Raw genomic sequence first — 27,958 nt, forward strand, 5'->3', positions numbered from 1 at the left:
GAGTCATTTCCCAGTTGACAAATAAAAGATAGAGCCATGAAGTCATGGCATTTTCCCTTATTTATACAGCAGCTGCTGTTCTTCCAACACTCAGGTTGCTTGCTCTGAGAAACTGGAATACATTGCCTTTGGGAAATAAATTTTATGAAATTTGTATGTAAGATTTCAGGTCATTGTTATTAATCGTAAATTTACAAATATCCTTTGAGATAAATGTATTTACTTTTGGGAAAAAAAAAAAAAAAAAGAAAACCCAGCCTGGTATTGTATTCAGTTAGAAAATACATGGCTATGTCTGCATGAAGAAGATTTAAGTACTTAATTTGAGAACTATTAAATTCTTTCTCCAGGTGATTTTATGGATCAATCCACTAGTGTGCGCTGTGGTATAACAAATGTTGGCCCCTCACACAGACCCCAAACTTCATTTACAGAAAAAACAACAAATTAAAACAAAACCCCAAAAAACCTTAAGTGTGATTAAAAATGGTATCAGCTTCTTTTTAATTAGCTTTTCTAGTATTTTTATTGTCTAATTTTAGCAACAACTATAGGGTCTAATCCACATTTAAAGAATAATGTTAATATTTACCAACTGAAGTACAAACTAAAATAAAATCATGCCTGAAACACAACAACCATAATCTGAAGTGAAACCTTTTTATATTCTGACTCTCCTATTGGAAATACTTTATCAAACGGGCTTTACTGCACAGCTTCTTGGAGTATAAATAAAGGGATTCTATTTGCCCAAAATCACCAATAACAACTCTTTAAAATGAACAGCTACTTATTTATGTGATTAAAGTGTCACTATCATATTGCAGTGTTCAAAGGAAAGTCATTTCATTTCAATGACTGTTTGTCCTGATAAACGAAATAAACTTCTACAGCTGTATTCTTTGTCATACTTTCAATTTTCCCTGGGACTTGCAAACATTCTGCAGTTACATCAGTTTAAATTGTTTATTGATTCCAATAGATTGTATAAACACTTTGGAAATATAGCTCAGTGACCTAGAAAAAGCCAGATCAATCAGAGAACTTTTCAAGATTAATTTCAAAGATGTTGTGTTGAGTCCGATCAAGGAAACAGAACCATTTTCCCTTGTAATGTGACTAAAAGGCATTTATTTTCTTTTATGAGATAAGGATTTTTTAAGGTCATACTGACAACATCTACCTTGATGGAAAAAAAAAGAAAAAAAGAAGCCAAACAGATAGTGTAGATTTTGTGCTAAAGATGATTTTCATGTATAATTTTATCCATTAGGATGAAATACTCCATTAGAAATGCAAACAGGATACATCCACCCATGTACTCTACTCAAACAGCAGCCTGCAAACTTGAGAGCTGTAATAAATAGGAATTTTTAAATGTCAGACAATCCAATCATCCACTTGCACGTAGCAAAAACATTAATATCACATTTCAGCAGGAGATATTAATACATTTCACATCAGCAGAATTAATGCCAGAGCCTTGTGCAGAGCACTTGCAGTGGCTCTCGTGACCCCTTCCCCCAGCAGAGCACCTCCCTGCCTTGGGAACAATTCTGTGCATGTGGCCTCCACAGAATCCATCAGCTTCAAAGACACAGTCCTCACGCTGAGCAAAACCACACACAAGGACAAACTATCAGAGGGCAGAAATCAATGGAGTCCTGTAGTACCAGATTCACAGCTGCAGAGAACGCCACTGTAACTGGGGGGAAGAGAGAGTAAGAACACTTATAGCTGAGTAGAACCTGAAAAAAACACAGTCTGCAAGAACTTGCACAAAAATCCCCACCTCACATATTTTATATCTGTGCAGGTATTTATTCAGCATTCATAGTAGGGAAGGACATGGCTTTACTCTCATTTTAGAGGACCTGAGGTGGTAATTCAGCAGGATGAACCTGGTTTTCAGTGCACACTGGTCTGTGAGGAGGCACAATAGAAAAGCTGGGCTACACTTCAGGGTTTTCCAGGTCTATTGAGTCAAGGACACAATTTTGGTTTGCTTTTTCTTAAAGCGACCGATGGCTATGATGCAGCCCAGAAGTGTTTTAGAGCCTCTGTTTATACATAGAAGCTTGAATTGAAATGAAGTTATACCAACACAAACCCCCCACATTCTCACAATGTTGGAAGTGGAGGAGGGTGGTTGCTTTCACAGTAGCAGGATATTACTATGAAGCAGGAACAACCACACACACACAGGGCCTTAAATCAGAGCACAGAAGCCTAAATATTTGGAAGCAGAAGCTGACAGCTCAGCTGTGTACCAATTTTCTCTCCCTCTAAACCAAGACAGGAAAAAAAAGGTAAAATTTCTCATGCTTTCTGTGTAGCTTCTCTTTCTTTCAAAAGCCCTGTTTATAGCTGGGCCTTGAAGCACTTGTGACACGTTCAGTGCTGAGTTCTTAAATCAGTAAATGCTTTTTTCGTCTTCCTTTTCATATCCAGCCCTTAAAACTGTGGCAATATACATCATGTAGAAAGAAAGTTAATGGCAGACAGCTTCCGAAATTTCAATGAAAGTCAATACTCCAGCTAAGCAGTTGCTCCCAAAAGGTTGAAGTCATTCTGGTACTAAATCATTAGTATGTCACAAATTGGCTGCACCTCCTTATGCTCTTTGCAAGATTTTCCATTACCTTCTATCTTCTCTGAATTTATTAATTTATATACAAAATGGCTCTGACAGCAATCAATTTCAAATTTACTTACTGCTGCAGCAAAATCAACCAATGCAGATGACAAATAGTACAGATGTTGGTCAAAAATATGAAAGAAGGGTTAGGTATTGCTCACTTTTGCAGAATGCAGTATGAAATAACTGATTTTCAAGTGCTGATTCCAGAAGTTAATATTTAAAGGATACAAAAGAAGTAAACCTTCCCAAGAGGAGAGATTGGTAAACCCAAAACATTCCTACAAAAGTAAATTCCAAAAATCAGAAGTAATGACTTTTAAATGGCTAGAAACAGACAGGAAGCCAAGGTGCAGGCTCTCCTGAGATTTCTTGATCTGATTTCTTTTTCCTATGAAACCTGCAATATTTTTCAGTGTTCTGCTTTGTAGCAGAAGTTCTCTTAAAGCATACCCTCTCACAGAGGCAAGCCCTGTCTCAGGATGCATGCCAGTCTCTAAAATACCAGGTGAACCACCTGTTTCTGCTTTTTTTGCTGTGCAATAAAAATAACCCCCAAGATCCTGGCATGATCGTTTTCAAGATCACTGAAGCCAAAAATTCTGGTAACTGGTGTTTTCAAGGACTTCACATAGGATCTAGTATTTCATTAATATCTATTAGTATCTTTCATTGTATCTATCACTGCCAATATCTAACTTCATGCTGTTATTTCCCTAGGACTAGGAAAATGAGAATAAGAAAAGATGGTAGTAAAACAATAGAGGAGTATTACAGAAGGGCATCTGATCCAGACACTTAACCTCTGTCTCACATCAAAGAGAACTCAGGTTTTTGTTAAATTTTATAGCAGGTAAGATCACATACCAGCAGCATAACCAGGAGAACATGAAAAAAGCTATCGAACTGCACTTCAATCTGGAAACAAAAGCAGAAGCAAGCTATTTCCAGAGTAGGAAAAAGGCTCCTTTGATCCCAAATGCACGAGAAGTAGCTTTGCCTCTCACATAACAGAAGCAGTCAAATACTCCCATGATTGTTGTAGTCTCTTGAGGAAAGGATTTTTCTTGTGCCAGCACACAGCTCTGTTCAAAGGACTTCTTGACCTTATGGAATCCATCTCACTATTTCTCCTTTTCTTTCTGACAGGTACTTTGCTGCAGGTTTCAGTGCTGCAAGGAAGGCTTAGCTTGTAAGTCCCCAAGAAAAAACCCCATCTTCTAGGAGTGCATGAGGATGTCTGTGCACCATGAAAGCAAGGACTGGACTCCAATTTTGCTTTCCTGAAGCAGCACTGAAAGGGCTGAGTATGAATACTCTTTCCACATCAGGCCACTGATCTCTGCACAACCAAGCCAAACTGCCTTGGCACACTGTGGGGCACAGGGTGTGGCAAACTCGGGGGTCTGGGAGTGCCACTGGTCTGCCCAGGAGCTGCAGCCAAACCTACAGAATCATGGAATGGTGAGGGCAGGAAGGGACCTCTGGAGGGTTGTATGGCCACATCACTCTGCTGAGTGTCAGCTTCCAACATCAGCAAATGCCTCCATAAAGAAAAATGTAAAAAGAAAGTATGAAAAATCAATATTCAAAACTTGGCTGTCTTGTTCAATAGTAAATCTATTTACAGTTCTGCTTCTGACTGAAATCCCAGAGGAAAGGGGAAGAGGATTGATTTGTGGTGTCTCTAGCATGCTCAGAGAAAGGGACTGAAAACTGCCAGGGAGGATACAAAAGGGCTCAGAGGACCTTGCACAAGACCCCAATTTCTGTCTCACTGAAAAGTATTGCAGTGGTTTAACAACCACACAGCAGGGCTCTGGGAGGTACTCCCAAGAAGGCAGACAGTCACTTCATAGTACTTTTTAAAAAAGAAAGGGAAAAGAGGGAACTAAAGGTCGAGGTGGGGAGTCAAGTTTCATATTGACTGTGGGTTGACTAGAATTAAAAACAGTAGCCTGGATATGCTAAGCAATTTATCTTTGTAATTCAAAATAAAATTGAGGAAATAAACAACAAATACTGTGAGATAAGACTCCATATTCTTTCAATTACACTAACACTGCTTTTCTTTCAGTGCACTGATTTCCTCTCTATTTCTATGATCTGAACAGCAGTGTTTGCATGCATTTCCAAACATTGACCTCTAAACCATGTTTGTCATTCCAAGTATAACTCTCAGTACACAATCAGCTAAAACCATTGTTATCTCAGCAGCATGAAACAGAGATCAATTTTTTTTAGACTATGCCCTTTATTTCTCATTTTGATTTTTTTTTTCTGATGACAGAAGTAAATGGTTACATATTTTACATAAAGAGATGTTACAGCTCTGAAGAGCTGAGAACATTTCCTTTAATAAGAAGAAAAAACAATTTCACAAGATCAGAAATCTCTTCTGGAGAGAGGCTCATAAAGAAAAAAGCAAGAACATTCAGACAAGTTCAAGATTAACTGGCAGATGACTGAATTACTATGCATGTAACATCAGCTCACAACATACAAGACTTTCCTGCTATCAATAGAAGGCACCCCATCAGCTCTAAATAAAATGTCTATATAATTTAGCCCAAATCCCTCCAAAAGGAGTCCAGCTGAAAAAAGGATAAAAAAGTTACCATGACAATATCTCCTCCCCAGATATGGGTAACTAATGCACAAACATTGTCAGAGGAGAGTGGGGAGGGAGACAAGAGGACAAAGAAACCTCCTTCAAACCCCAGATACATCCTAATCTCTGTGTAACACTTCTCAAGATACACTATTACACAGAACAACTAACAAACAAGTTTTCAAGCAGAGGAAGATGTTAAAACACCAACTTGATCTTTGTGAGTATTAAAAATTCAGTCCCCACCTGCCATCTGTCATTTTTCTTTTTAAAGAAAAAACTGAGACAGTTTTTCTGTTTTGGAAACAAGCATTAGGCTGTGTGTAGGCTGTAAAATGCAACCTGCAAGCATTGACTTACTTGGTACTAATGGAAACAATGTGAACTGGTCACCAAAGCATATCTTCAGCATTTAGGACAGGTCAACAGTTTAATCCTTAGTTTCTCCCAATTATTTTATCTATTTGCTTACTAAGGACTAGCTTTGCATACAGTTTTTCTGTTCCCAGAAAGCCAACCAGTAACTTCTTACTTGAATGTACAAGAGAAGCACCAAGAACATGTTCTACTCATCTGGAAGCAGGAAATATTCTCCTTGAAGAACTGGAGGTCTTAAGCATGAAATCATTTGCTGCTTTTTTGACATTTCTTCCATTCCACCCTCATAAGACACTGAAGCTGGGAAACTGGCCCAAAATATTACCTTGGGGACTGAAATCCACTGAATTAAAGGATATTTGAAACTGTCCCCAACCCAGTCCCATTGGGGTCAGTGGACATAGCTAAGAAAAGTAATTGAAATATAGCAATTAATTTACACAGAATAGTGACAGAGGTCCACACTTCAACTCAAAAAATCAAAACCAAAATCTTAGGATGTCAACAAAGTGAAGATTTGAAAAAAACACACTGAGTAGATTAAGGCTAGCCCAAGCATGTCATGCACTCCAGTCACACATGTGAGTACAGCACAGCCCCAAGTACATGCTCAAAAACACCTGTGAGAAGTCAGATGCCAAAAACGTTTCCAAGTACCTACTGTAAAGTTTACGTGCCATTTTTACATATCTGTATTTACATTCCTGAGATTCCAATCACATCTGAAACAGTGATGATTCATTTAAGTGATGATTTATTCATTCTCTGTTCCAGATGGACATTGGCAGCCTAAAATCTGGGGTGTCACCATTCCAGAGATTTTCACTGCCATGTTACTAGGACTGTAATCATCAAGCAGAGAGGTGATGGCAAACACAGCAAAAGTCAAACAACAACACAGCTGCTGCAGGAAGACTTTTCAGTCCTTTTTTCAGCCCTCACACTTCCAAACATGCAAACTACAGTCATACAGGCACTGTTATCATTGTCTCATGTTCCTAATTCCAGAATGTCACAAACAAAACCAGAGCATTACCTTTCCCTCAGAGAAGATCGATTCAGCACAGAACTTGGAGAAGGCTCCTGACCTGCTGGAGGTGCTGAACGCTCCAAAGAAGCAGCAGAATGGGACTCCCTGTTGGATGGATCTGGGCTCACATCCTCCTTGCAAAGAGCAGAACTGTCCAAGCCTTTTCCACTGGTAGATTTTGTCTGAAAAATACCCCACCAAACTAAAATTTATTACAAATATCAAGATGTACAATTTTCATGCTTTTATTTCTCAACCTGAAAGGTTAAACATTGTATATTCATTCAGGAATATCTATCTGCTGGGGAAAGAACAAGAACCCGAATTTCATACAAAAATCCATGGCCTAAAGTAAACCAAGTCTCAGAGGAATTTGTTGGTAACTAACACACCATCTTATGTGAAACTACTGCAACAGCTCTTTTATCAACTTTTCTGAGTGCACAACCTAAAGGCTTACCCTCCCCAGGAATCTTACAGATTCAGAATAATGCCTGAGAGTCTAAACAACCCATGGAACAATCTAGAGGCAGCACAATGTATTAGACTCACATGGTAAACAGAACTACAGTCCTCGGTAATAAAAGTTTAGACTCTGAGAAACGTGTGCTTAACATATATATCAAACTTTACCCTGATAATTCTCTTTCTTTCCTCCTCCCTATTATCATCAGTTTTCCCAGCCATTAGGAAATCTAGGATGGCACACATAACTAAATGCCTAAACCCACTATTTTTGCAGTACTTCAGGAACACAGGCAAAAACAACTGAGAACATAAAGAATAAAACCTCCCAGACCCAAACCAACCCTGACATTAATCTTTAGATTATTTTAATACAGAAAGAAGCTAAAATCTGAAAAAGAAAGGATGTGAAATAACACAACAGTGATTTCCTAGTAGTGCCAGTGCCACCTTTGCACACAGTTCCAGAATGAAGAATGCTCATAGAATAACTGGAAAGGCAAATGCTAATGACCTTTAAAGGCTCCTCTATGGCCTTGCTGCAAGCCTTAATGCCAAGGAAAAGCAAGTTCTGTATGTGCAGGCAAAAGCATCTTTGAAGAGTGCTAAGTTTCCTTCTACTGTTTGTAAATACTCTGTCAGCAGACCTTAACCAGCCTAGATCAGATTTAAAATATCCTTTTTCTTGTTTTAATACTACAGTAGATAAAGTTTCAAAAATACCTACGCAAGACAATCCAAGCAAGATTGGGAAGCTTGGAGCTTCCCAAAAAACAGTGTGTAAGCAAAAACACTTCAGAGTACTCACTTCAGTTTTCCTGGGTCTGTAGCTGTTGAGAGGGGAAGGATCTGGAGAAAGAAAAAAGGTCCGTGACAGAAGAAATCAAAAAGATATTTGCATTTCCTAAATTCTGTGAAAACTTTTACAAAGCATCCTATCTGTCCTCACAAACAAAACTAAAGCAATTTATTATTTTTGCTCCTCACTGTATTTCAGGAAATCACCTTCTTTAGCTGAAAACCGTACCTTCCCATTGAATGGAATACAGTGTTTGCAATAATGAATCAGTGTAGGTACTATCTTCTGCACAGACAAAAGTAGCACATTTTGTTACACTGTTTTTGCTTAAATCAGTATCAAATAAGCTCTACCATTCCCAAAAATTCTCATGTACATTCCTCTACCTTACTAATCCTCTCTGAAAAAATTTCCATGTGAGCATCTCTCCCTCCTCCTATCACCTCTGCATTCCTTCCTTCACCACTGACTCACAAACATGAATACAAAGCCCAGGGAAACCCTTGGAGAAACTCTCAGGCCCACACTGGGTTAGGATTTTTCACCAGTGTCAATATGCACCTCATCCCTGAGGAGCTGACATTAAATCTGCTTTCTTCATCTGGTACACCAGTTTGTACTGAACAGCCCTGTGAGCCAGGAAAAGCAAAAAGGGACTAAACTGTACGGTCTGCATTAAGATTTCTAATCCTAGGAATCTGTTCTTTTCAGAAGTTACAGTTAAGCCTCATGGCACAGGCAGGTGACCAAAGAATCCTCTGGATATTAATAGTGAGGTAGATCTTGGTCTCCTAAATACTGGCCAGAAACCACCAGCTCATTTTGTAAGTGTGCAATAGTATCAGATGATCCGGTCTGTTCCATTATCCAGCAATCACAGACTGGCCAATTTGTTCCCAAAGGGGATGTGAAACCTTTAAAATCCAGCACCCAAAGCAACGACAAAGAACAAATGTAAAATAAGACGTTCGTAATGATTTGCTGTATAACAAATTATAATTAGTGAGGAAATGAAATAAAAATGAGGCAAAGCACACATAAACAAATACTGATGAGATTCATTAAAACCCTCATATTGTAAGACGTGCAATAAAATCAAGTTTTAGGGTGCTTTCTTAAATTTCTGGTCCCACACTTTTTATTAAACTCTCACTTACTGATACCAAAGCATGCTAAAGCAGAAATTGCAGCACATCTTGGATGCTCATTAATAATGGTAAATCACTGATTCACTGCTCACAAATACTGCTGAAATAAGCATTATTAACTTTTGAAGGAACAGAGCCCCTGAACTTTAACATAATCCATACTCCAAGTCTGATCAACACACCCACAAACCATGGTGCAGATTTTCTCCACCATTCAAGTCAACAAAAAAGTAGAGTGAAACAGAGCACTCATCTGAGCTTTGGAATTCTCTCCTATTTTCCTATCATGTAGAACTATGTTCCAAGCTTCATGAGGTAAAGAACTGTTCAAGGGCACCCTCTGAAGCAGTAATTTATTCAGCATTCTTCCTTTTCCTAGGAAGAACTAACAGCTTTTTCCCCATCACAGACTGACATTTTCATAATGAATAAAATACCAAAGTAATAATAAAAAGCCCCAAATAAAACTACTACCTGCAGAAATCAAAAGCATTAATGAGATATGTAGTAGAAAATACTGACCATGGGGTGCCTTGGGCCAGGCTTCTGCTGCGCTTTCTCGCAGGGAACACCAGGGATGAAGTTTAATGCCAGGACTTGGTTGTCCAACCTGAAGCAAAAATACTGTTAAAATGCTCAGTATCAGATGTATCAATTCCTTTTTTTTTTTCTGGTTTTGTTCATAAGACCACAGCTAGTACTTTCTAAGATATTTTACTTTATTTAAATACTATTTTAGACTATTTTCATGGCACTTGGCTTGTGTGCATTATTAGCATTACTGTGCATAAACAGAAATGGTGCTAGAAAGGTCTAGAAAACTCTGAATGTTCTATTGTTCAAAGAAAGGAAAAATACAGATAGTTTCTCCTTCATCTGTAATGTCTGCAGTCTTTTTAAACAATTCCTAGTATCTCATATTTATTCTAAACAGCTCAGAGCTCACCAAGAGAGATCTGAATCTCTTCCTAATTAAAAAGTTACATTTAATATAATCCAATTTTGATCTTCATGTAACACAAAATCTCCAGGCCAAAAGAGTTCTCAGCAGTAAAGATTCCCTAAAAGAAGAACTCTCAGTCTAGAAAGGCCATGACAACTAGGACATGCTGAATTAAGAGACAAGCTTTCTCCTTTTTTTGTACAAACATAACCAAGCATTGAAAATCAATAATCAGTGTTAATGATACTATAATTAAACTATGAACTTCACCTATAGATCAAAAACCAGAAGAATTGAATAAAAGGAGTTAAAAGAAAAATATTTGAGAGAAACAGTAGATTGATGAATAATTAATGACTTATTCAGGCTGTTTTGAATTTCTAAAAGGTAGCTATATGTAGAATAAAACTTGGGAAAGAATTCTAAACTTTGACTATATATTATTAATTAATTAGTACTGATATTAGGTAAAAAGGTAGAAGCAAACTATTCAACCACTAGATTATCTAACTGGTTGTGGTATGTGCCCAGAACTATAGAGAAATCATAGTGTCACAGCACAGAGGATGAACAATCCCATTTCTGCCCCTACAAATTTGAAGTGATTTTCTAAAAACAGAGAATTGTTCCAATACGAAGAAAAATTAAGAAGGGGGAAAAAAATGAGTATATTATCCTGCAGGTGGCTGGGAAAAGTAGCTCTTTGATTTTAAAAGAGTTACACACAATTTCTTTAAATAAGTACCTAATTTCAGGACAATTTTTCATGTATGGCAAAATGTTCTTATGTTATGAACTCTAAGTCAAAGTGTTTGAGATGTAGCTCTGAGCAAAGGAAGTGTTCCAAAGATCACAGGATGCCAACATAAAAAAAAGTTGAAAGAGAGGAAGTGTAAGTGTTCATAATGTGACTAGACACTCTTTCTTTAAAGTCTTATTCAGGATTTTTTAATACTAATATCAATTACTTCCAAGCTGAATTTATACACCTATTATCCTGTCTAGTGTGCTGGAAGAAAAGAAATGGGGCCTCAGAGAATTTAACCAAGATATTCATGAAAGAATTTGATCTTTGTCTGTTACTAAAGCGGATAAAAGAAATTTTATTTTAGTTAATTTTACATTTAAATCATTCTGTGACAGACTCTTAAGGAGAGGAAAAATTATTCATCTAAACTAAGAGCTGAATGAATTTTTGGAGCGCTATTTAGTGAAAGAACAATATTTGAACTGAGCTTAAGCTGGAAGCACCTTGGAGCGAATACAAACCCGTCTGATGACAAAGGGAGGTTTGTCAGTGTCTCTCCTGAACTCGTGAGGCCCCAGGTTGAGGTGGGCCAGTCTCTGCCTGGCCTCCTCCGAGAGCTCGCACATGCGGCGCTTGGTGTACGGGGAGGGGGAGTGCGACTTGGAGGCGATGGTGGGCTGCTCGTAGCTCCTCACTGCCGAGCTCTGCCTGCCCTTCTCGCCCAAAGGAGGGCTTTTCTTTGGTAGCTTTGTCTGCATTTTTCCATTTAGGGCTGAATGATGCACCCAGTTCATACCAGCCTGAAGTGAAGAAGAGAAATTATCTGATTTGACAGCGTGTAGGATAAAGATCGCTGAACATAATGCAAACAAGGAACTAATAATTTTACCAGAAAGAGATGACATGGCAGCTGAAGTTCCCCTCACAGAACTATAAGCAAACAGCAATTTAAAAAACAATGTGTTTACCATTTTCTCTGGAACCAAAAGGTTAAACACCTAGTACTACATGTTAGATGTTAAGTGTCTGATACTTCATTAGCTTTCTCACAGTTAGAGGAGATTGTAAAAATTAAATTGAATTTTGTCACAAGTTCCTTTAACACAAAGTTTATCTGAATTAGCCATACACAGATTTGAGGCATATTTTCATCTATTTAAGCTTTTATTATAAAATTCTTACCCTTTGAATAAAAGGCATAAATTAAAATAGGAGCCCATTTAATAGTTTAAATTATATGCATTTAGAATTGCCTAAAGCTCCAAAAGAAGTGCAACTACATTCTCTAAAATTCATATTTTCTTGAATAATGGTGAATTTACTAGTTCTTTACAGTGTAAAGTTTAGTTGAAAAAAAATAATACTCTTCCTGTTAGAATTTTTTTTTCAAGCTGGAGCTAGTTGACTTTAGCCCTAAATCTGAATGTTACACGTACTGCTTTGGTTCAGAGGAACCCAGAAATAAAAAGTCCAGCTTGCCTTCAAGCCTTTCCCTCCACACACAGCCACCAGCAAGGCTGTGTGCTTGTTTTGTATTGACAGAATGTGAATTTGGCAGCACAGAGACCACTTCTCCTCTGAATTCCCACTGGTCCAGCATGGACCTGGCCCACACAAAGCCAGACCTAATTCTCTAAGACTAATCTCAGCTTCATCAGAAGCAGGTGGTGCTGTTCCTGGCTTACACCACTTGTGAAACTGGACCTTCACTGCAACACAAGTAAATCGGAGCTGCCATTCATGGATACTTTTAGAAACAGCTTAAATTTTAAATCAAGTTGCCCTTATTCAAGGCACCTTCACTGAAGCCACTTTTCTGACAATGACAATTTTCACTGATTTTTAGTTCTTTTTCTGTCTCAATACATTTCATTTCCTAAATTTGGAAGAAACTTCTCATTGAAATCATTAGCAGTGCCACCAAGTTAAAGTCACCTAAGTGTCTTTGCACACAATCCTTCCTGACAACCGTTCTCTTTCAGTGATGCTGCACCATTTTTCAACAGTACAGCAAAAAAGGGAGGATGTAAGAGTAACTTTACATGACAGCTTGTGCCAGAAATCCAACCAAAATTCCAATCTGTGAGACCAGAGAAGAGTGATACTTCACCTTTAACTTTACTTGATGCAAAAGCAGTATTTCCAGATTAATACAGGTGATAGCCTTTTTGACAAAAATCTGCATTTCCATTACTGTCAATGATAGTTATGGAAAACAATTAAATTAATTGGTTCGGTTTAATAATGTACCTTCTCTAACTTCACCTAGTTTTCACTGTCTTTAATTTTAAATGTCAGTAACAAATGGTGAGAAGGCATCTTCCCATGTACAAATACACCAGAGACTGACACTTCAGCTGATCACAGAACACAGCAGCTGATAATTGTTTCAGATTCAAGGAACTCTCAGCATCTACTGTCATGCACCAAACCCACTCTTTACTCATACTTGATTAAAAATTTAATCAAGTTGTCAAGCACCCATGATACCTGCTTTAACCACAACAAAAGAATGAGGAAAGTTTGAAGTGAGCAGCACATGCAAAAACTGGAAGCAAGGCTATCAATATTAAATCTAGAAATTAAATTGTAAACAATTAAATTGTGCTAACCTGTATGTGACTCCTTCCTAAGCTTAACAGACTGTCTGAAATAAGGGAGTTTGTAGAAAATCTCAATTTTGGTGCAATTCCCTAGAAGAGAGACAATAATTAAACATCAAGCTCCAACTCAAGATAAAGGGTATCAAAGAGGTAAATGTCACCTAATGTAACAAACCATTCCTAATTTTCAGCCATTTCCTTTGTTAATTTCAGCCTTTAATAAAGATAATTAGAAAAGACAGAACAGCAATGGTAAATGTCAAGATGCTAACATTTGCATTTCTGACAATTCAATTACAGATGATTACTCTGCTTTCGTGCAACAATTAAGGTCTGACTTTTATTTTAATACATTTTTTTTGTCAAAAGCACTTTTAAAGATTTTTCATGCCATGCTATATGGCATCAATAAAAATTTCAGTCATGCTCTAGAAGTTTCATTAATGCTAACTCTGCAAACTTGTTTGAGAACAATCTCAGTTGTGCCAACTCTTTTGTAAAAACATTTTGTTTAATCAGTCAATCACACTGCAAATAACTATTTCTTTGTAACAGTATGACTAAGAACATCCTTCATTCTGCAATCTTTGGAGTAGTCTGACTTCTGTGGATGCCTCCCTTGTTCCATAACCATGTTCCACCTGCTCACAATCCACTCCTGCCCATGGGGCAGCCCTAGATTGTCCTGCTTAGACTCAGTAGGGTCCAGCTGGGCCTCCTGGTGAAGCACAGCACACACACAACAATGGCCAGCATTTTTACATGACTAGCAGCTTCTGTTCCACTCACCTTTTACTGCAGCCATGGCTAGGAACATAGCACCTCAGACAACTATTGCCTTTCTATTCACTGAGCATCAGCTAATGCATTCCAAATTTACTGGGTGTAAAGGACAGGGCTTACAACACACAAGCATTATTTCCCAAACAGCAGCATTAAAAAAGGCATAAAAGAACTAAATGCCACATATGCTATAAACAAGTGGCAATCATCTATGTGTGTCCTATACAGCTCTGCAGAATCCAGGAGAGAATCAAGTGCCCCCAGAAATTTCTACCCTTTCTTCTTTGAACATGGACAGAATTTGCTGCCTGAGGCATCTCAATGAACAGGCATTTGTGCACATGAACACACAAAATCACTGAGACATGCAAGGGAGCTGGGTCTGTTTGTGACTCTGTCCCACACCCACAAGAATTAGCAGGAACTTCATGAGTGAAGTCTATTGATGAACCAAAACATTCTCTACCACCTGCCTAAACACTGATTTCCCATTATGGGACATGATCTGGCCCCAGGATAGATTATGGAAATCAAAGGACAAAAATGCTAAGAAAGCTCAGTCACAGCAATTAACAGAGTCCAGGATTCAGTCAAGTCAAGTTATGGCTTATAAAAGGGGTTTTAAGCCTGATCATCTTTAATCAACTTGTTTTTATTACTAATGAATTGTCAAGTGCTATCAACAATTTAAAAAAGGACACATTAGAATTAGTAAGTCTACTATAAAACACAACAATAGAGCACCTACTGCTTTTACAGAGACTGGAAATAATTACAAAACTGTTAAGTGTTCATACTTAAACAATTACACAAACTATGGTTTCTTCAGAGAAATAGTCTGTGGAGAGGGAATATGAGATGGTATTTGAATCCACAAGCATGGATATGTCAGAAGCAACTCACAGGCCAAAGCCATCAGAGGATCTGCTCTGTTTTCTGCAGTTCCCAGATCAGGGATTGCTGTAGGATATTCAACATAGAATTATGTAAAGACCATCATATAGCCCCAAACACATCTGTAAATGAAAACCCATCTGGAAAGCTTTTGGGATCCCTTCTTCTGCTTCTGGCTTAGTGGTGTCTGCAGTCCTAAACAGTTCTGTACCAATCATTAAACAGAAGAGACATAATATCAATTTGATCACAAAAAAAGTATAAAGGTGGTTCATATTTAGAAGAATGCAAGTCTAATATGTGCTTTTGACTGTAAGGAACACAAGTACAACTCTAGCTTAAAAAAGCATATATGAATATAACAGAAGGCCTTATACTGGCCTGTTAATGGAAGATAACATGACTAAAAAGAAACTGTTTTAAGTAATGTGGCAAATACTGCATGAAGGTGGGGAACGGAGATAAGAACATCTGTAAGAAATCACTACCACAGTCCAGGCATAAACATATTCTAAAAGGCAAAGGTTGCAGAGAAATACAGAAGAGCCAGCAAGAGCCTCAGCTGGGCAACACTGGACCAGGAGAGATAACTCGAGGCATGTCTTGTATGCACACTGAGTTTGTAAACCTCCTAAGACATTTAGCCAGGGACATTATCAGCCAAGTGCCAGATTTCTGGAGGAGTTCTGATCCTCTCAACTTGGGATTCCTTCCAACTGGCAGATTAGCAGTGTTAATCAGACACTACTTGTCACTGCCTATCTGAACTCCACAACCGTAACCTTACTGTTGCTACCTTTATTTTTTTAATAAAAGACAAATTTATTTGGAATCAAAGTGCCACTGAAGCACAGCTGCCATTCAAAAATATTCAGCATCTCAGCTGGCTATAAATAACTTTTCAGGTGGGAAGAACATAGCATAGGAATAATGGGAGGGTTCTCATGACCTTGTTTAACACTTCCTTTTGCTTAGCATTCACATCCAGCACTTTGTGCTGACAGACTCAGCAAGAGACACTTGCCAGTAAAGCTCAGGGAACACTGGGAGATGGAGGCACTTGAGACTGCATCTCTACTGGAGGTAAAAATCCCTCCACAGTTACTCCATTTGGCAAGTGAGGAGAGGAACAAGAAGTTCCCTTTGGGAGCCTCCCTCCAATGCCATCAATCACAGCTTCTGCATTATTCCTGAAAAGGGGGTCACTATGCCAAAATTCACTTAAACTGTACTTTCAAGCTATGGGAATGGAATGGAGCAACAAAGGCTTCTGCAGTCTGTGTTCCAGGGCAGAGATGGATTTTGTTTATGCTGCTCCCAAGGATATGGATGTTTGTGTCTTACAGCAGTCAACTTTTTAAAGCTACTACAGTATAATCATTCATCAGCTACACATCCAAATTACTCTGACCAGATCTCCTCACAGCTTACAAATTATGGCACCTTCTCTTTATTAGAAAATATGTAATTTTTGTTTTAAAGAACTCAGTTTGACAAAACCCATCAAACTCCTCTAGCAGCTCTGCTTCTCTGAAGACTCACTATATACTCTGTTCACAAAAAATCTAAAAGCATTTAACTAATACCACCTCATTTGGTCCTACCTCCCTATTCTTCCTCAACAAAGGAATAAAGTACCTATTCTATGAGCAGTATGAAAGCAAAACAGTCCCACCCCATCTCTTGAGCTGCACCACGATGCATGGGATGAGCCAGAGCAAAGAGATACTACAGCCAAAAAATAATGGTTGTTTTTGCAGGGACAGTTTAAGCTACTGCAGAATCAGACATTTTACAGCACAAAATCACAACTTTAATTCACTCAAATGTAACACAGCATTAGATACCAAATTAGCACTTCTAATTACAAGTGTCTGGGCAGTTTCCAGGTTGCCCTTTTAGGGGAAAGACTACACCAGCTAAAAGACACGAGTGAACTTTAATCAGCATTTCCTTCCTCCCATGCACCTTTAGTCCAACCACAATGGACAGAGTAATTGAGTTATTTTCCAAATGTCCTGCCAATCCACTGGTAAAACTCCACAAAAACCTTATAACACATCATCACCATCCTCCTTAAAGTACATTCCTGGGTTATTCTGCTGACAATTAAGAGTCAACTGTCAAACTTCATGAAAGGGCAATGTGAAATTAATTCATTTTCATTTAATATGTACTTGAGCCCTTATCTCCAGAAAATTAGCATTAATTCATTGCACTCATTCTGTCAATTAGCTGTTGTTCCAAAATGCTAGGGAGAGGGACCAAGGAGGAGGGTTGCATGGCTTCTGTTGAGAACCATGAAGTCAATAAGCCATTTCCTGCATCCCTTCAGCCACCAGCTGCATCACAGATTAGACTGAATGGAGACATGTCATGGTGCCACACTGCAAACCAAGTGGAAACTAACTTTTTCCACATTAAATAATTTCTTGAAGCATTTTGAAAAAAGATTATACTTTCCCTGAAGTTCAACTGTGGATTTGTACATTCAACACCTTAAAATGGCAAAATCTGTCAGAAGTAATCGCTTTTCATTTGAAGCAGTTCAAGGGGTTTCTTCAGTGAAGCAGACTGTGTCATAAATACAATCCAGAGACATTCACTCACTGTGAAAGACGGGGACCTCTTCATTAAAATCTCACGCACCAAACCACGGTGCCCATGGGTAAGCTTAGGGTCAGGGAACAGGAAATCTCTTGTATTTTCTTCGTACGTAGCGAGAACTTTCCCCACTAAAAAGAAAATACATGCTTTAATTGGAAAATAGACAAAGCTGCACAGCACAGACACCACACACAGAGCCATGTTGAAACCAGGATAAATTTTGCTCTTTAGAAATTAACAGCATGGCTCTAAAACTCCTATAGCACTAGGAAATAACCTCATCAAGATAAATCAGCAGCAAAAATGGGCAGAATCTACTATGAAACTATGCTTCAATGTTACTGGAAAAAAAATTAAAGACTATTGTGTTAACTGTTTAATAACAGGCACATGAAAGGTTTTCTTCAGGGAACTTTTCAGGACTTTTCTTCTTTCTTTCCCTTCCATGCCACAAAAAAAGCCAGTATTTTTTTAATGGTAGCCAATTCCTTATGAAAAACTACCATTTCATACTACAGAACAGTAATAGCAGTAAGAAAGCAAAATAATTACTTCAAGATTTTCTCAGTACTCTAGCTTCCTATTTCTAAAAAGAAAAAAAGCTTTTCTTTAGAGGTAAACCTTTCAGTGCATATTGGAAAAAAAAGGTAACTTGTGCTGTTGCAGACATCTTGCTAGCTTATGCTGGGCTGTATCACACCTATGTCCCAGCCCTGAAAATAAATTTCTTATGCTGGATCCTTTACCTTCCCACAAAAAAAATCCCCATTCACTACATTTCTTCAAGTAAACAGTCTGATAAGTCACCTGAGAGAAGCAGTAAGTTTCCTTGAAAGTACTAAGGACAAGTGACAGAGAGTGTTTTTAATACCACAGTTTCCAAATGAGTCCTCTTTAAAACTTGACTTTATTTCCAATAAAATGCAGATTTACATTATTCATGGGAACACTTGAATTTCATTAAAATAGATTTTTATAATCACACAAACCAATAACAGAAGTATGACAAATCGGTATTTATTATCTTCACACATCCCAAGAGACCTGTAATACTTATAGTGAGGATAAGAGTTTTCCCAATGGTCACCATTAAAATGGAAGGAAAAAAAGTGTCACTCTGAGAACAAGATTATGCACTCTGAAATTTCACAGACAGCGTCTCTGCAAGTGAATTGTGATGCAGTTAATAATTATGCACTGGATGGTTTCAGTTTATTTTCCATTTTTAAAATATTATCACTTTCCTAAGCCTGAGTATGGTACATTTAAATATTCAGTTATTATTCACTTTCAAGAATGAGATCCTCTTGATCTACTAACATTTTCTATTCAGAGGACTATTTGTTGAAGTGGTTTCTATGTTGTTTGTGTGTTGGAAAAAGTGATTGTGCTGTAATGGGCAATGTCCTCCTGGAAATTCACCTATTAAACTGCATAATTTATGAAAAGACTGATACAATACCTGGAGGAACGAGCTGTATTAGTTCAAGTACTGCTGTGTCAACTAGAAGGGAAAAAAGTTTTTCATGAGTTAAAAAAACCACTAAAATGAAAATTCCTATAGTCAAAACCCCAGAAAAATGGATCACTGATTTAAGCTTCACTGCACTACTTCCACCACAACAGTAATAAGATAAAATTAAGTACAGCTTGCATAAATATCATAGAGGAACACAATGGCATTAGCAGGGTACAAATGACAACACTAAATCTGACTTAGTAAGTTCTATCTGCTGCCAAATTTGTCCTCTTTTAAAGAAGATTATGCATGCTTTTCCCCCTTTACAGATAACTCCCATGTGAGGGTGCATACTCCTGCAGTTTGAGGTTGGGTCAGTGTTTTCTTACCACAATTCATTATACACATGTAGCAAGACAACTTTCTTAAAAAAAGAAAATAATAATTTTACAAAAGTTGGAGGTTTATTCTTCTATAATTTGAAAATTAATTGAATAAACAACCACATAAATAAATCCACTGCCCAATAACCAGCTGAACTTTCAATCACTTATGACTTTTTATCCTTTTCCTGTTCCAAAGAATGCAACATACATTTATGGAAGCATTTTGTTAGATAATAGGGGTTACCCCCTAGTTTTTCAGAGAACAAGCTCCTGATAGAAAAACTATCACATACTTTAAACCTCCAAAACATCTTTAGAGCCCCTATATGTGTGGCATTAATGGATACATTATAGTATACAAAAAAACAGAACATACACTCCAGCAACTTCATAAGGTCTCCAGGATCAACTATATTAGCAAATGCCTGAAAAAGAAACAATAGTAATAGTAGTAGTAGTAGTAATAATAATAATAATAATAATAATAATAATAGTAATACTGGCACAGTCAAAGTATTCAAATGAACCACTGGGGAAACAGAAGGAAAAAAAAAACACCTCAAAATCAATGCTCTTCCTTGCCAAGATGGTTTCCAAGAGTCCTATCCCCACTGGAAAAATAAATGATAATAAAATTATCATTTGGAACATGATCAAATTCATTGAAAGCCAGCAGTTCTTGTTATATACTTTCTCTCCACAGAGTTCTCTCTCTGTATGTAAATAACAGAAATAATTTATTGTGAAGAGCTGAAGATGTAAAGGCAAGCAATGTCTAAAAAAATTTCAAGAGAGAAACATAAATTGCTGAATGTAGTGCAGTTCTGATAGATCAATGTTCTCTAATTTATTAGTAACACTTTAAGCTTCATTTTCACAGAGGTGACTTTTCAGTCTCCTGTTCAGTTTTTTTTAATGGAATCTTGTGTGAAGAGATAGCAGGGAATAGGGGAGGATGTTGCACTGGATGGAGGTCCTCTACATTACACTGAAAACAGCATTCAGTACATTCCCCTTAAGAAGTTGGTGTTATGTTTGCCTTTAAAGAATGATGGTCTTTTCTACTCTTCTTAGGTAGTGAAATTATCACTGTTTGTTTCTTATCCATTTTACCAGAGCATCACTCTGAACAAGTACACTCAGCCTGGTTTTCAAAGTGCTGGGGAATGCTTAAAGGAAAAGAACTAGAAAGGGCAAAGTATTATTATTCATAGGTAGTGAAGAAGCCAGATCATATCTGTAAGATACTGAGTTTCATTATCCCTGAGGTGCTAATAATGAAGCTAGTAGGGACTCAGAATATGTGATAAACAACTATAAATTACAGGGCCAGAGTACCAATCAGGGAATTCTGGTGACAAACCATGAAAGAAGTATCTCAAAGGGAGCAAGAAGTCACCAAAAAGGCCTGAGTTGCTATTTTATCTTTCTACTAAATTGAGTTGCCTCTCCTATATTGTACAGTCTCTGTTCTTCACCTTGCCATAATTTTTAGAACAAAAACATTCAGTCCCTTTAAAGCCAGGAAAACAGACACTGAGGAAGGACAGTTCACAAAAGAATCAACTAACACCTAAAAATTCTCATCATACATTAAAATCTTCAGTACACATAATTCTTGAGCCCCCATATGGATAATACAGGCACACCCCTCCTCTGTGCTAAGGAGAAGCAGGAGGTAAAATACTGCTCCGCTCTCAGTGTGATTATTTGTGCTCATGGGTTTTGCAGACAATTTTTGTGGAATTTGTGATGGGGTTTATTTGGGTTGTATCAGCCCTTGACATATCTTACCTTTTCAAATACTAGTCTTTCTTGAAAGAAGAGTGGAAATACTGCAGGGACACATTCAGTTTTGTTGTACTGCCCCAGTACAAAGACTCCAAGATAAAGTTCCTGTTTGTCTTTCAGCAGCACTCCAGGACAAGTTATCTGTAGAAGTAACACACTCATTAAACAAACTGAACTTTAGCTAGACAAGCAATGGCTGTTTTCAAGATAAAAAGAAACAGTCAGGGCTGAAATGGTTGATTTGTGAAAGTCAGGATATAACAGACTAGAGCAAAAAAAAATATTCTCTAAAGCAATTCTATTTGCACTGACTGGCCAGCAAAAAAAAAAATCACCATTTTAAAACAATTGGGACCAAATTCTTCTTGCTTAAGTAACAAACTCCATTGTCTTCAACCAAAACTGAAACCCAAGGCCAGTTCAGTACAGTTAAAGGCATATTCTGACTGTGTAAGGCATAATCATCTTCTATATGAAGATTCATGTAGAATGAAGTCTACATGATCCCAATGCACAAAACCCCACCCAAACTTCAGCCTAACTAAATGAAGGTGATAAATTTACATGCTTAGATATCCATATTCTGTCCAGCCACCAGAAAGAGCAAGTTTATTGGCAAATTTTCTGCAAATGAGAAAAAGCAAGTGTTGTTCCATTACTACCAGACACATTTCTTCCTTTCTCTGGGAAGTTTGGCCATCTTTAAACTCAAAGCAGGGAAGGCTTCTTGCCAGGCTGCCACATATCTCTCAACTTTCTCTGCACAATTCTTAAATTCTTTAAGTAAGAAGTCAGTTTGTTTTTAAAGCTCTGATTGCAAGAATGTACACAACTCATTACAAAACTATTTGCTATTTTCTCCAAGCCATGTGGATTTATTTTATTTCCCTGACAGAGAATTGACACCTTTCTCTTAAGGTCTCATGCTCTTTTATGTCAGCATTAGAAATACAAGGTTGTTTCTTCCAACATAAGGTTTCTGGAGAAAGTGTTCAGACTTTCAAATGCCAGGTAGAAAGACAAAGGAGGAAAGTGATGGCAATTAAGTGGTTTGGTTACAGTCTCCTACTCCCAAGTGAACATTTTACTTGAGAAATCCTAACTGGATTTAAAAGAAAACTACATAAACAGCAGGAAAACAGGTGCAAGAACTAAATGGAAACAGTGTGTGATAGATCACTACAGATAAAGTGTAAGGTAAAAAATAGTTCTACTCATAAATACCTGAGAAGAAAAAAAAAGGGTTTCCTCTCCATGTAAATGAGGGCTTCAAATCTACAAGACAAGTGCCAGAATAATGGATAACCCAATTGAAACAGTCTGTCAAGCATTAAACAGCTTGTAAGACACACATGCAGTTGCAAGTGTGAACAGGAGTGAGAGAGACAGATTTCATTCATACAAGGAAAGATCCCCCAAACTACATAGTACATGTCATATCAGCTTTAGTTCTCACTTTTGTCTTCGACATTTTTGTAGAATTTACAACCATTTTTAGCTGGAGTTCTGTGCCTTTCACCCTAGAGAAGGGAACCAATGTTTGCCTGTCTATTGAGATGAAAAGTAAGAGATGTGAAGATGCTGGAATGGGCAAACCTGCCAACAACAGGTGCCTTTTTTTCTGGCTATCCTGTAAAAAGAGAACAAATTCTTACAAATGAGCATGTGGGCCAAGATAGCACATGTGGTAACTTGTGATTCTACTGCCCTGGAGATAAACTGCACAATTCAATACCTGGGCTATAATCAGCCAAATCTATGTGGCCATGTAACTTTAAAGCAGTTCCAAAAATGAATGACACATGCATATCTGCAGTTCATGATACCTATTCTGTAACATGCAGAGCTGCATAACCCTTGGGAGAGAAACTGAAGCACTCATCTGACTGCAGACTGCTCCAGCAGGATAAAGGACTATTTTAAAGACGCTAATAGTGTTATCTATGGATCAGCTAAGGAAGAGGGTATCAGGGATGCAATTAACTGACCTCACAAGCAACCCCAAGGACCATGAGGAATTTCTAGGAGAGTGTTATCCTGGACATCTCTGATAAAAGTTCCCAGGGGTCTGGAAAATGTGCACCAACCCCACTGCCAGGACATCACAAATAGCCATAAAGAAATCACTGAATTAAAGCTCATGGAAAAGGGAAGAATTCTAATGATCTTAACCCTCTGGAGCACCTACTACAAACAGCCCATGGCAGGATAAACCAAACTAAAGAACTACTTAGTCTTTAAGTAAGGCCTTCCATTTGAGAAGAGAAGTGAAGAAAACTATCAGCAAGACAAACCAAAGAGCCAGTGGACTCAGATCAGAGAAGATCTTGGAATTTCATTAAGTCAAAGGGAGCAAAACCCATCTGTATCCTAAAGCAAGGGAAAAACAAAGAGGACAGAACTTCTTACACAACTGGACAGACTTCAAAGAGGATGGAGAAATATGCAGAGCACTGCAAAAAGGGCAGGACAATAGATCAGAAATTTGGACAAGATTTTGGTCACAAATAAATCAAACAAAGATAGAATTAATGGACAAAGCATAAATCAGCCAAGATGTGAAAGCTAACAAATCGATGTCCCAAACACAACTGAACGTTTTGCCTTCGTTTTAACAAAATTTAACACAGAAGAAAAAGACAACTCAAAGAATTAAATGATGGAAACAAAAGTCACCCAATATGCACTAGGCCTGGACCAAGAAGTCACAGGGAGACTGAATCATCTTCAGGACACGCTGTGAAAGAATGTAATTTTTCTTAAATGAAATGTAATGAAAACAGGGAAGGTAGAATCTCCTGAAAAATAACCAACATAAGGACCATGTGAGACAGAAAGAGAGATCTGAAAACTGATGACCCCATTGATCAAAATATTTAAATATTCAGAAATAAAGAATAAAGATATGGATGAAAACATCACTAGAAAAAATCCCAGCATGGCACGTTCCATAAAAACGGATCAACCAAGCAAAATTCTACATTTTCTTGAAAATACGTTTTCTGGATAAAGAATATCATATAGTACCATGAGAAATTATTATTTATGATGAAAAAGGTAAGAATAATTAGTGGAGGAGTTAGCATCAAAGGTGGTACAGAACTGGACGATAGCATCAATAATGTGTAAAAAACAAGCTGAGGTTATCATTAAAAGCATTCCTCTCTGTATACTGAGATTCATGTCTTTAAGCATTTTTTATGACTCTGACTCATATTAAGGTATATGGATGAAAGATGGGCTTTTTTTCACTACATCACCTAAGACAAAAGCAAGTCTCCAGTTGGACTATAGGTTTCAATTCTGACTCCGATCAATGTAGATTCAAAGTGGAAGAGTAGCTCTTATCCGTAAGATTATTAGAAGGCTGGTGAGTCCATCACACAAAACACTACCAAAAATACCACGTTGCTTTAGCTGATAAAGATCAACTGGGAAATGAAAGAACTGCTGCCCAAAAAACACATCAAGTGAGCAAAAGGCAAGGAAAGAAATAATTCCTTAAGTGAAAAGCCAGCACTGACATTTGTATAAGAGTAGTCTCTTTCCATTCTTATTTTGGAATGCCTTGAGAGCAGGGTAAATAACAAATACCCCAGAGCGGAAAACCTGTCCCTGGGGAAATGTCTTCCCTGTACTCCCCTGGCACAGGAACAGCGCACAGCCAGCAGGAACAGAAAAGGAGAGCACATTGCTCCACTCCAGGAACCAAGCAGGCCTTGGCATTGTGGACACAAACACCAGCTGTTGAGACAGCAGCACAGCAACACTGCCAGGGTGACACCCTCGCCATCCGTGTGTGGAAATCCACAGCTCTGCTTCAGAGCAGACACTCAAGTTTGGGAACAAGGGTAGCTAAGAAACCAGGAATACCTGGGCCATTTCTCCATATATACTTCCTGGATCTGCACTCGAGTTTTGTGGGTGGCATCTCGTGTTTTCCTCTCAGCAGCAGGTATTATTAAATGTATGGCAGCGCTTGTTCTGGATTACAGGACCGGGACATATGAAGCCACCAACTCCAGAGTAACAGGGCACAGTTTAACACAGCTACTTCTGCAAAGTTTTCAGGAGAATGTTACAGCTCCTTGCTGTGTTCCCAGCTTGGATATAAGTAGAAAACTTTGCAAAGTGCAAAGACTACAATCCTAACATGATTAATGTCAAAATTTTGCACTTTCACACTTTTCTGACCTCACTCCCCGCCGTGTAATAGGCAGAGCTGCCCAGAGCCACATCCTGCCCCTCACGGGGCACCATATGCCATGAGTAAGTTGTTCTTTCTTGGGACTTGTTTGGGTTTTGTTTTTGAGTTTTGTTTGTTTTTTTTTTTTTTCCCGAGAGTGCTTTTTCCTACAGCCTACAGCTCCCCAAGTGTGCTTTAAAAAAAAAAAAGCGCACATTTTCCACAGGAAAGTGAGAATTCTAAAGCGGCACGGTTGTGGCTAACACCAGCGGAAGCGGGGGGGCACAGGGACAAACACCCCCCATAACTTTTCCACAGGAAAATGGGAGCTGCGGAGGGCCACGGCTGCTGCCAACACCTCGGGGGGGCTGCCGTAGGATGCCCACACAGAACGGCTGGAATGGCAGCCGGAGCGCGGCCCCGCTCGGCAGCAGGGCCCAGAGCAGCCCCAAAGAAGATCCGCCAGGCCGGCAGAGGAGAGCGGGGCGGGAAGCGATGCCGGAAGAGCCGAGCGCGGCTTCTCCTGCCGGCCGCGGCCCGGCTGAGGCGGGCGGGGAGCGCGGCCCGGGCACTCACCGAGCGGAGCTCCAGCTGCAGGACGCAGCGCAGCGCTTTCCGCGGCATGGGCGGACGGGCGGGCAGCGGGGTCCGCCGAGGCCGGGCAGCTCGCTCTGCCGACGCCGTTGTCACGGTAACCTGGGCGCGTCCGGCCCGCGGCGGCCGCTCCGCCCTGCTCGGGGGCGGCTTCCCCTCCCTTCCCTTCCCTCCCCGTCTCCGTGCCCGCCCCGCACTCGCCGCCATCGCGCTGTATTGATGAGAGGCCGTGCTTGCCCTGACCACACGTGTCCTGTCCCCGGAGCGGCCATGTCCCCTTCCCCTCAGCCCCTCGCTGATCTTCACAGGGCCTCTTGCACTCACAGAATCAGGTTGGAAAAGATCTCTGAGGTCGCCGTACCCACCCCATGGCCCAACACCACTGTCTCAGCTAGACCGTGGCACGGCCTTCAGGGCCTGTGGCTCCACCACCGTCACGGACTGCCCATTCCAGTGTTTAATCATCTTTTCCATGGAGAAATAAGAATTTCTAACCTGAACGTCTCCTGGCGCCTTTTTTTTTTTTTTTCTGAGAGTACGTCCTCTTGTCCTATCGCTAATACTGCCCCTCATCCCTGTTCATCCCACAACCTTCTCTGGTTTCCCCACCTTCCCACTTCCTGACCTCAGGCGGGCTCGTCCTGGCACTCCCCACAGGGACTTGAGGAGATGCTGGGGGTTGCTGGAGTTATTCAGTGAAAAATAGTAGATAAACTACAGTGTCTAGCCTCTGCCTCCTGAAGGTCAGACAGTGACTGGTGATGGAGCACTGGTGTGAAAGTGCAAGTGTCCAGTCTGGGGCAGGGAGCCAGGCAGGTCACAGGCAAGGACAGGGCTGTTTTGGGGCACCCAGGAGGAATGTGAAGCTCGGGATGTGTCAGATTCCTCCAGCTGCTTGGTCCTCCTGCGGAAAGGTGCAGAGAGAGCCTTCTCTTTAGCAGAGGGGTCTCAACCAAGAGACCCCCAACCAGTATGAAACTCAACCAAGTTTGATACAGCTCCAGGCTTAAATAGCTAAAAAGCGCTGGACTTCCATTCTTGCTTTCCATTTTTTATTTCCTTTTTCTCTTTTGATGCATTTCAACTGCATAGTGTTGTAGGCATCTGGGCCCTTGTGACTCAAGTATCCCATTTTAATGTCCTCTGTACGTGAGACACAGTGCACAGGGTATATTCTGAGTGGTGCCATCTTTGAAGACTTGTCTGCAAGCTCATATCTGAAACTGTTTATTCTTACCCTCCCACAAACTCAAATTTATGTTCTTGATCTTCACCATTTTGGTCATATGAAGAATATTCCCCAGTGTCTCTTCTGCTCAGTTGTTTTCAGAGGATTTACAATCCCATCCAACACCAAAATAGTCTGATTTTCTGTCTTGGCAAGTGCAAGTTGTTTCAGCCTCAGACCATGAGGGGATTTCAGGTTTTAAATGTTCTTTCCAAGTTCACAAGTACAGCTGTAGAGAGGACAGAAAATTTTAATTGCTTCTAAAAGAAAGCAGTGGCTCAAATTCATCCCTTGTCTTTCTTTAAATTTTACAATTTCAAAGAAAAATCATGCTAAGTGATCTGGAAAGAAACAGCATTCTCAAAATGCTTTGATTTCCCTCTTTATTTTTTGGTGGTTTCTTTTTTCTTTTTCTTTGTTTTCTTTTGTTTTTTAAGGGAAATGGCAAAGAACATGATGTTCCAGTGCAGACAAAAGAGAAACCTATAGATGGATTAAATATCACTACTAGTTCTTGATACCGATCCTTTAAAATAAGTAAAGGATTGGAAAGACAAGCCTTGTTTTCATTAATGTGACTTCTGTAACAGCTGTAAGGTGTGGGGGAGGATTTTTTTGTTTGTTTCTGTTTTGGTGGTTATGGGCCTTTTTTAGGGGGTTGTTTGAA

General features: G+C 39.1%; 1 protein-coding gene across 3 annotated transcripts in view; it reads right to left on the bottom strand.

The window, feature by feature from the left end:
- The window catches only part of SPATA6 (spermatogenesis associated 6), a 41,972-nt gene extending 15,773 nt beyond the window's left edge, over positions 1-26,199 (bottom strand). For 2 of the 3 annotated variants that reach the window (XM_015636792.2, XM_015636795.2), the window contains exons 1-10: positions 26,046-26,199; positions 21,287-21,424; positions 19,869-19,917; positions 19,110-19,151; positions 17,651-17,775; positions 13,373-13,453; positions 11,282-11,560; positions 9,592-9,679; positions 7,931-7,971; positions 6,664-6,839 (exon numbers count right to left, since the gene is read on the bottom strand). In XM_015636792.2, coding sequence (XP_015492278.1) covers positions 6,664-6,839; positions 7,931-7,971; positions 9,592-9,679; positions 11,282-11,560; positions 13,373-13,453; positions 17,651-17,775; positions 19,110-19,151; positions 19,869-19,917; positions 21,287-21,424; positions 26,046-26,093 — 1,067 coding nt within the window. In that variant the 5' untranslated portion in view covers positions 26,094-26,199. The remainder of the gene's footprint in view (positions 1-6,663; positions 6,840-7,930; positions 7,972-9,591; positions 9,680-11,281; positions 11,561-13,372; positions 13,454-17,650; positions 17,776-19,109; positions 19,152-19,868; positions 19,918-21,286; positions 21,425-26,045) is intronic. The other variant, XM_015636794.2, reaches the window with a different exon arrangement.
- Between the last annotated feature and the right edge of the window lie 1,759 nt (positions 26,200-27,958).

This window comes from Parus major, chromosome 8, assembly GCF_001522545.3.
Source record: "Parus major isolate Abel chromosome 8, Parus_major1.1, whole genome shotgun sequence".
NCBI lineage: Eukaryota > Metazoa > Chordata > Aves > Passeriformes > Paridae > Parus > Parus major.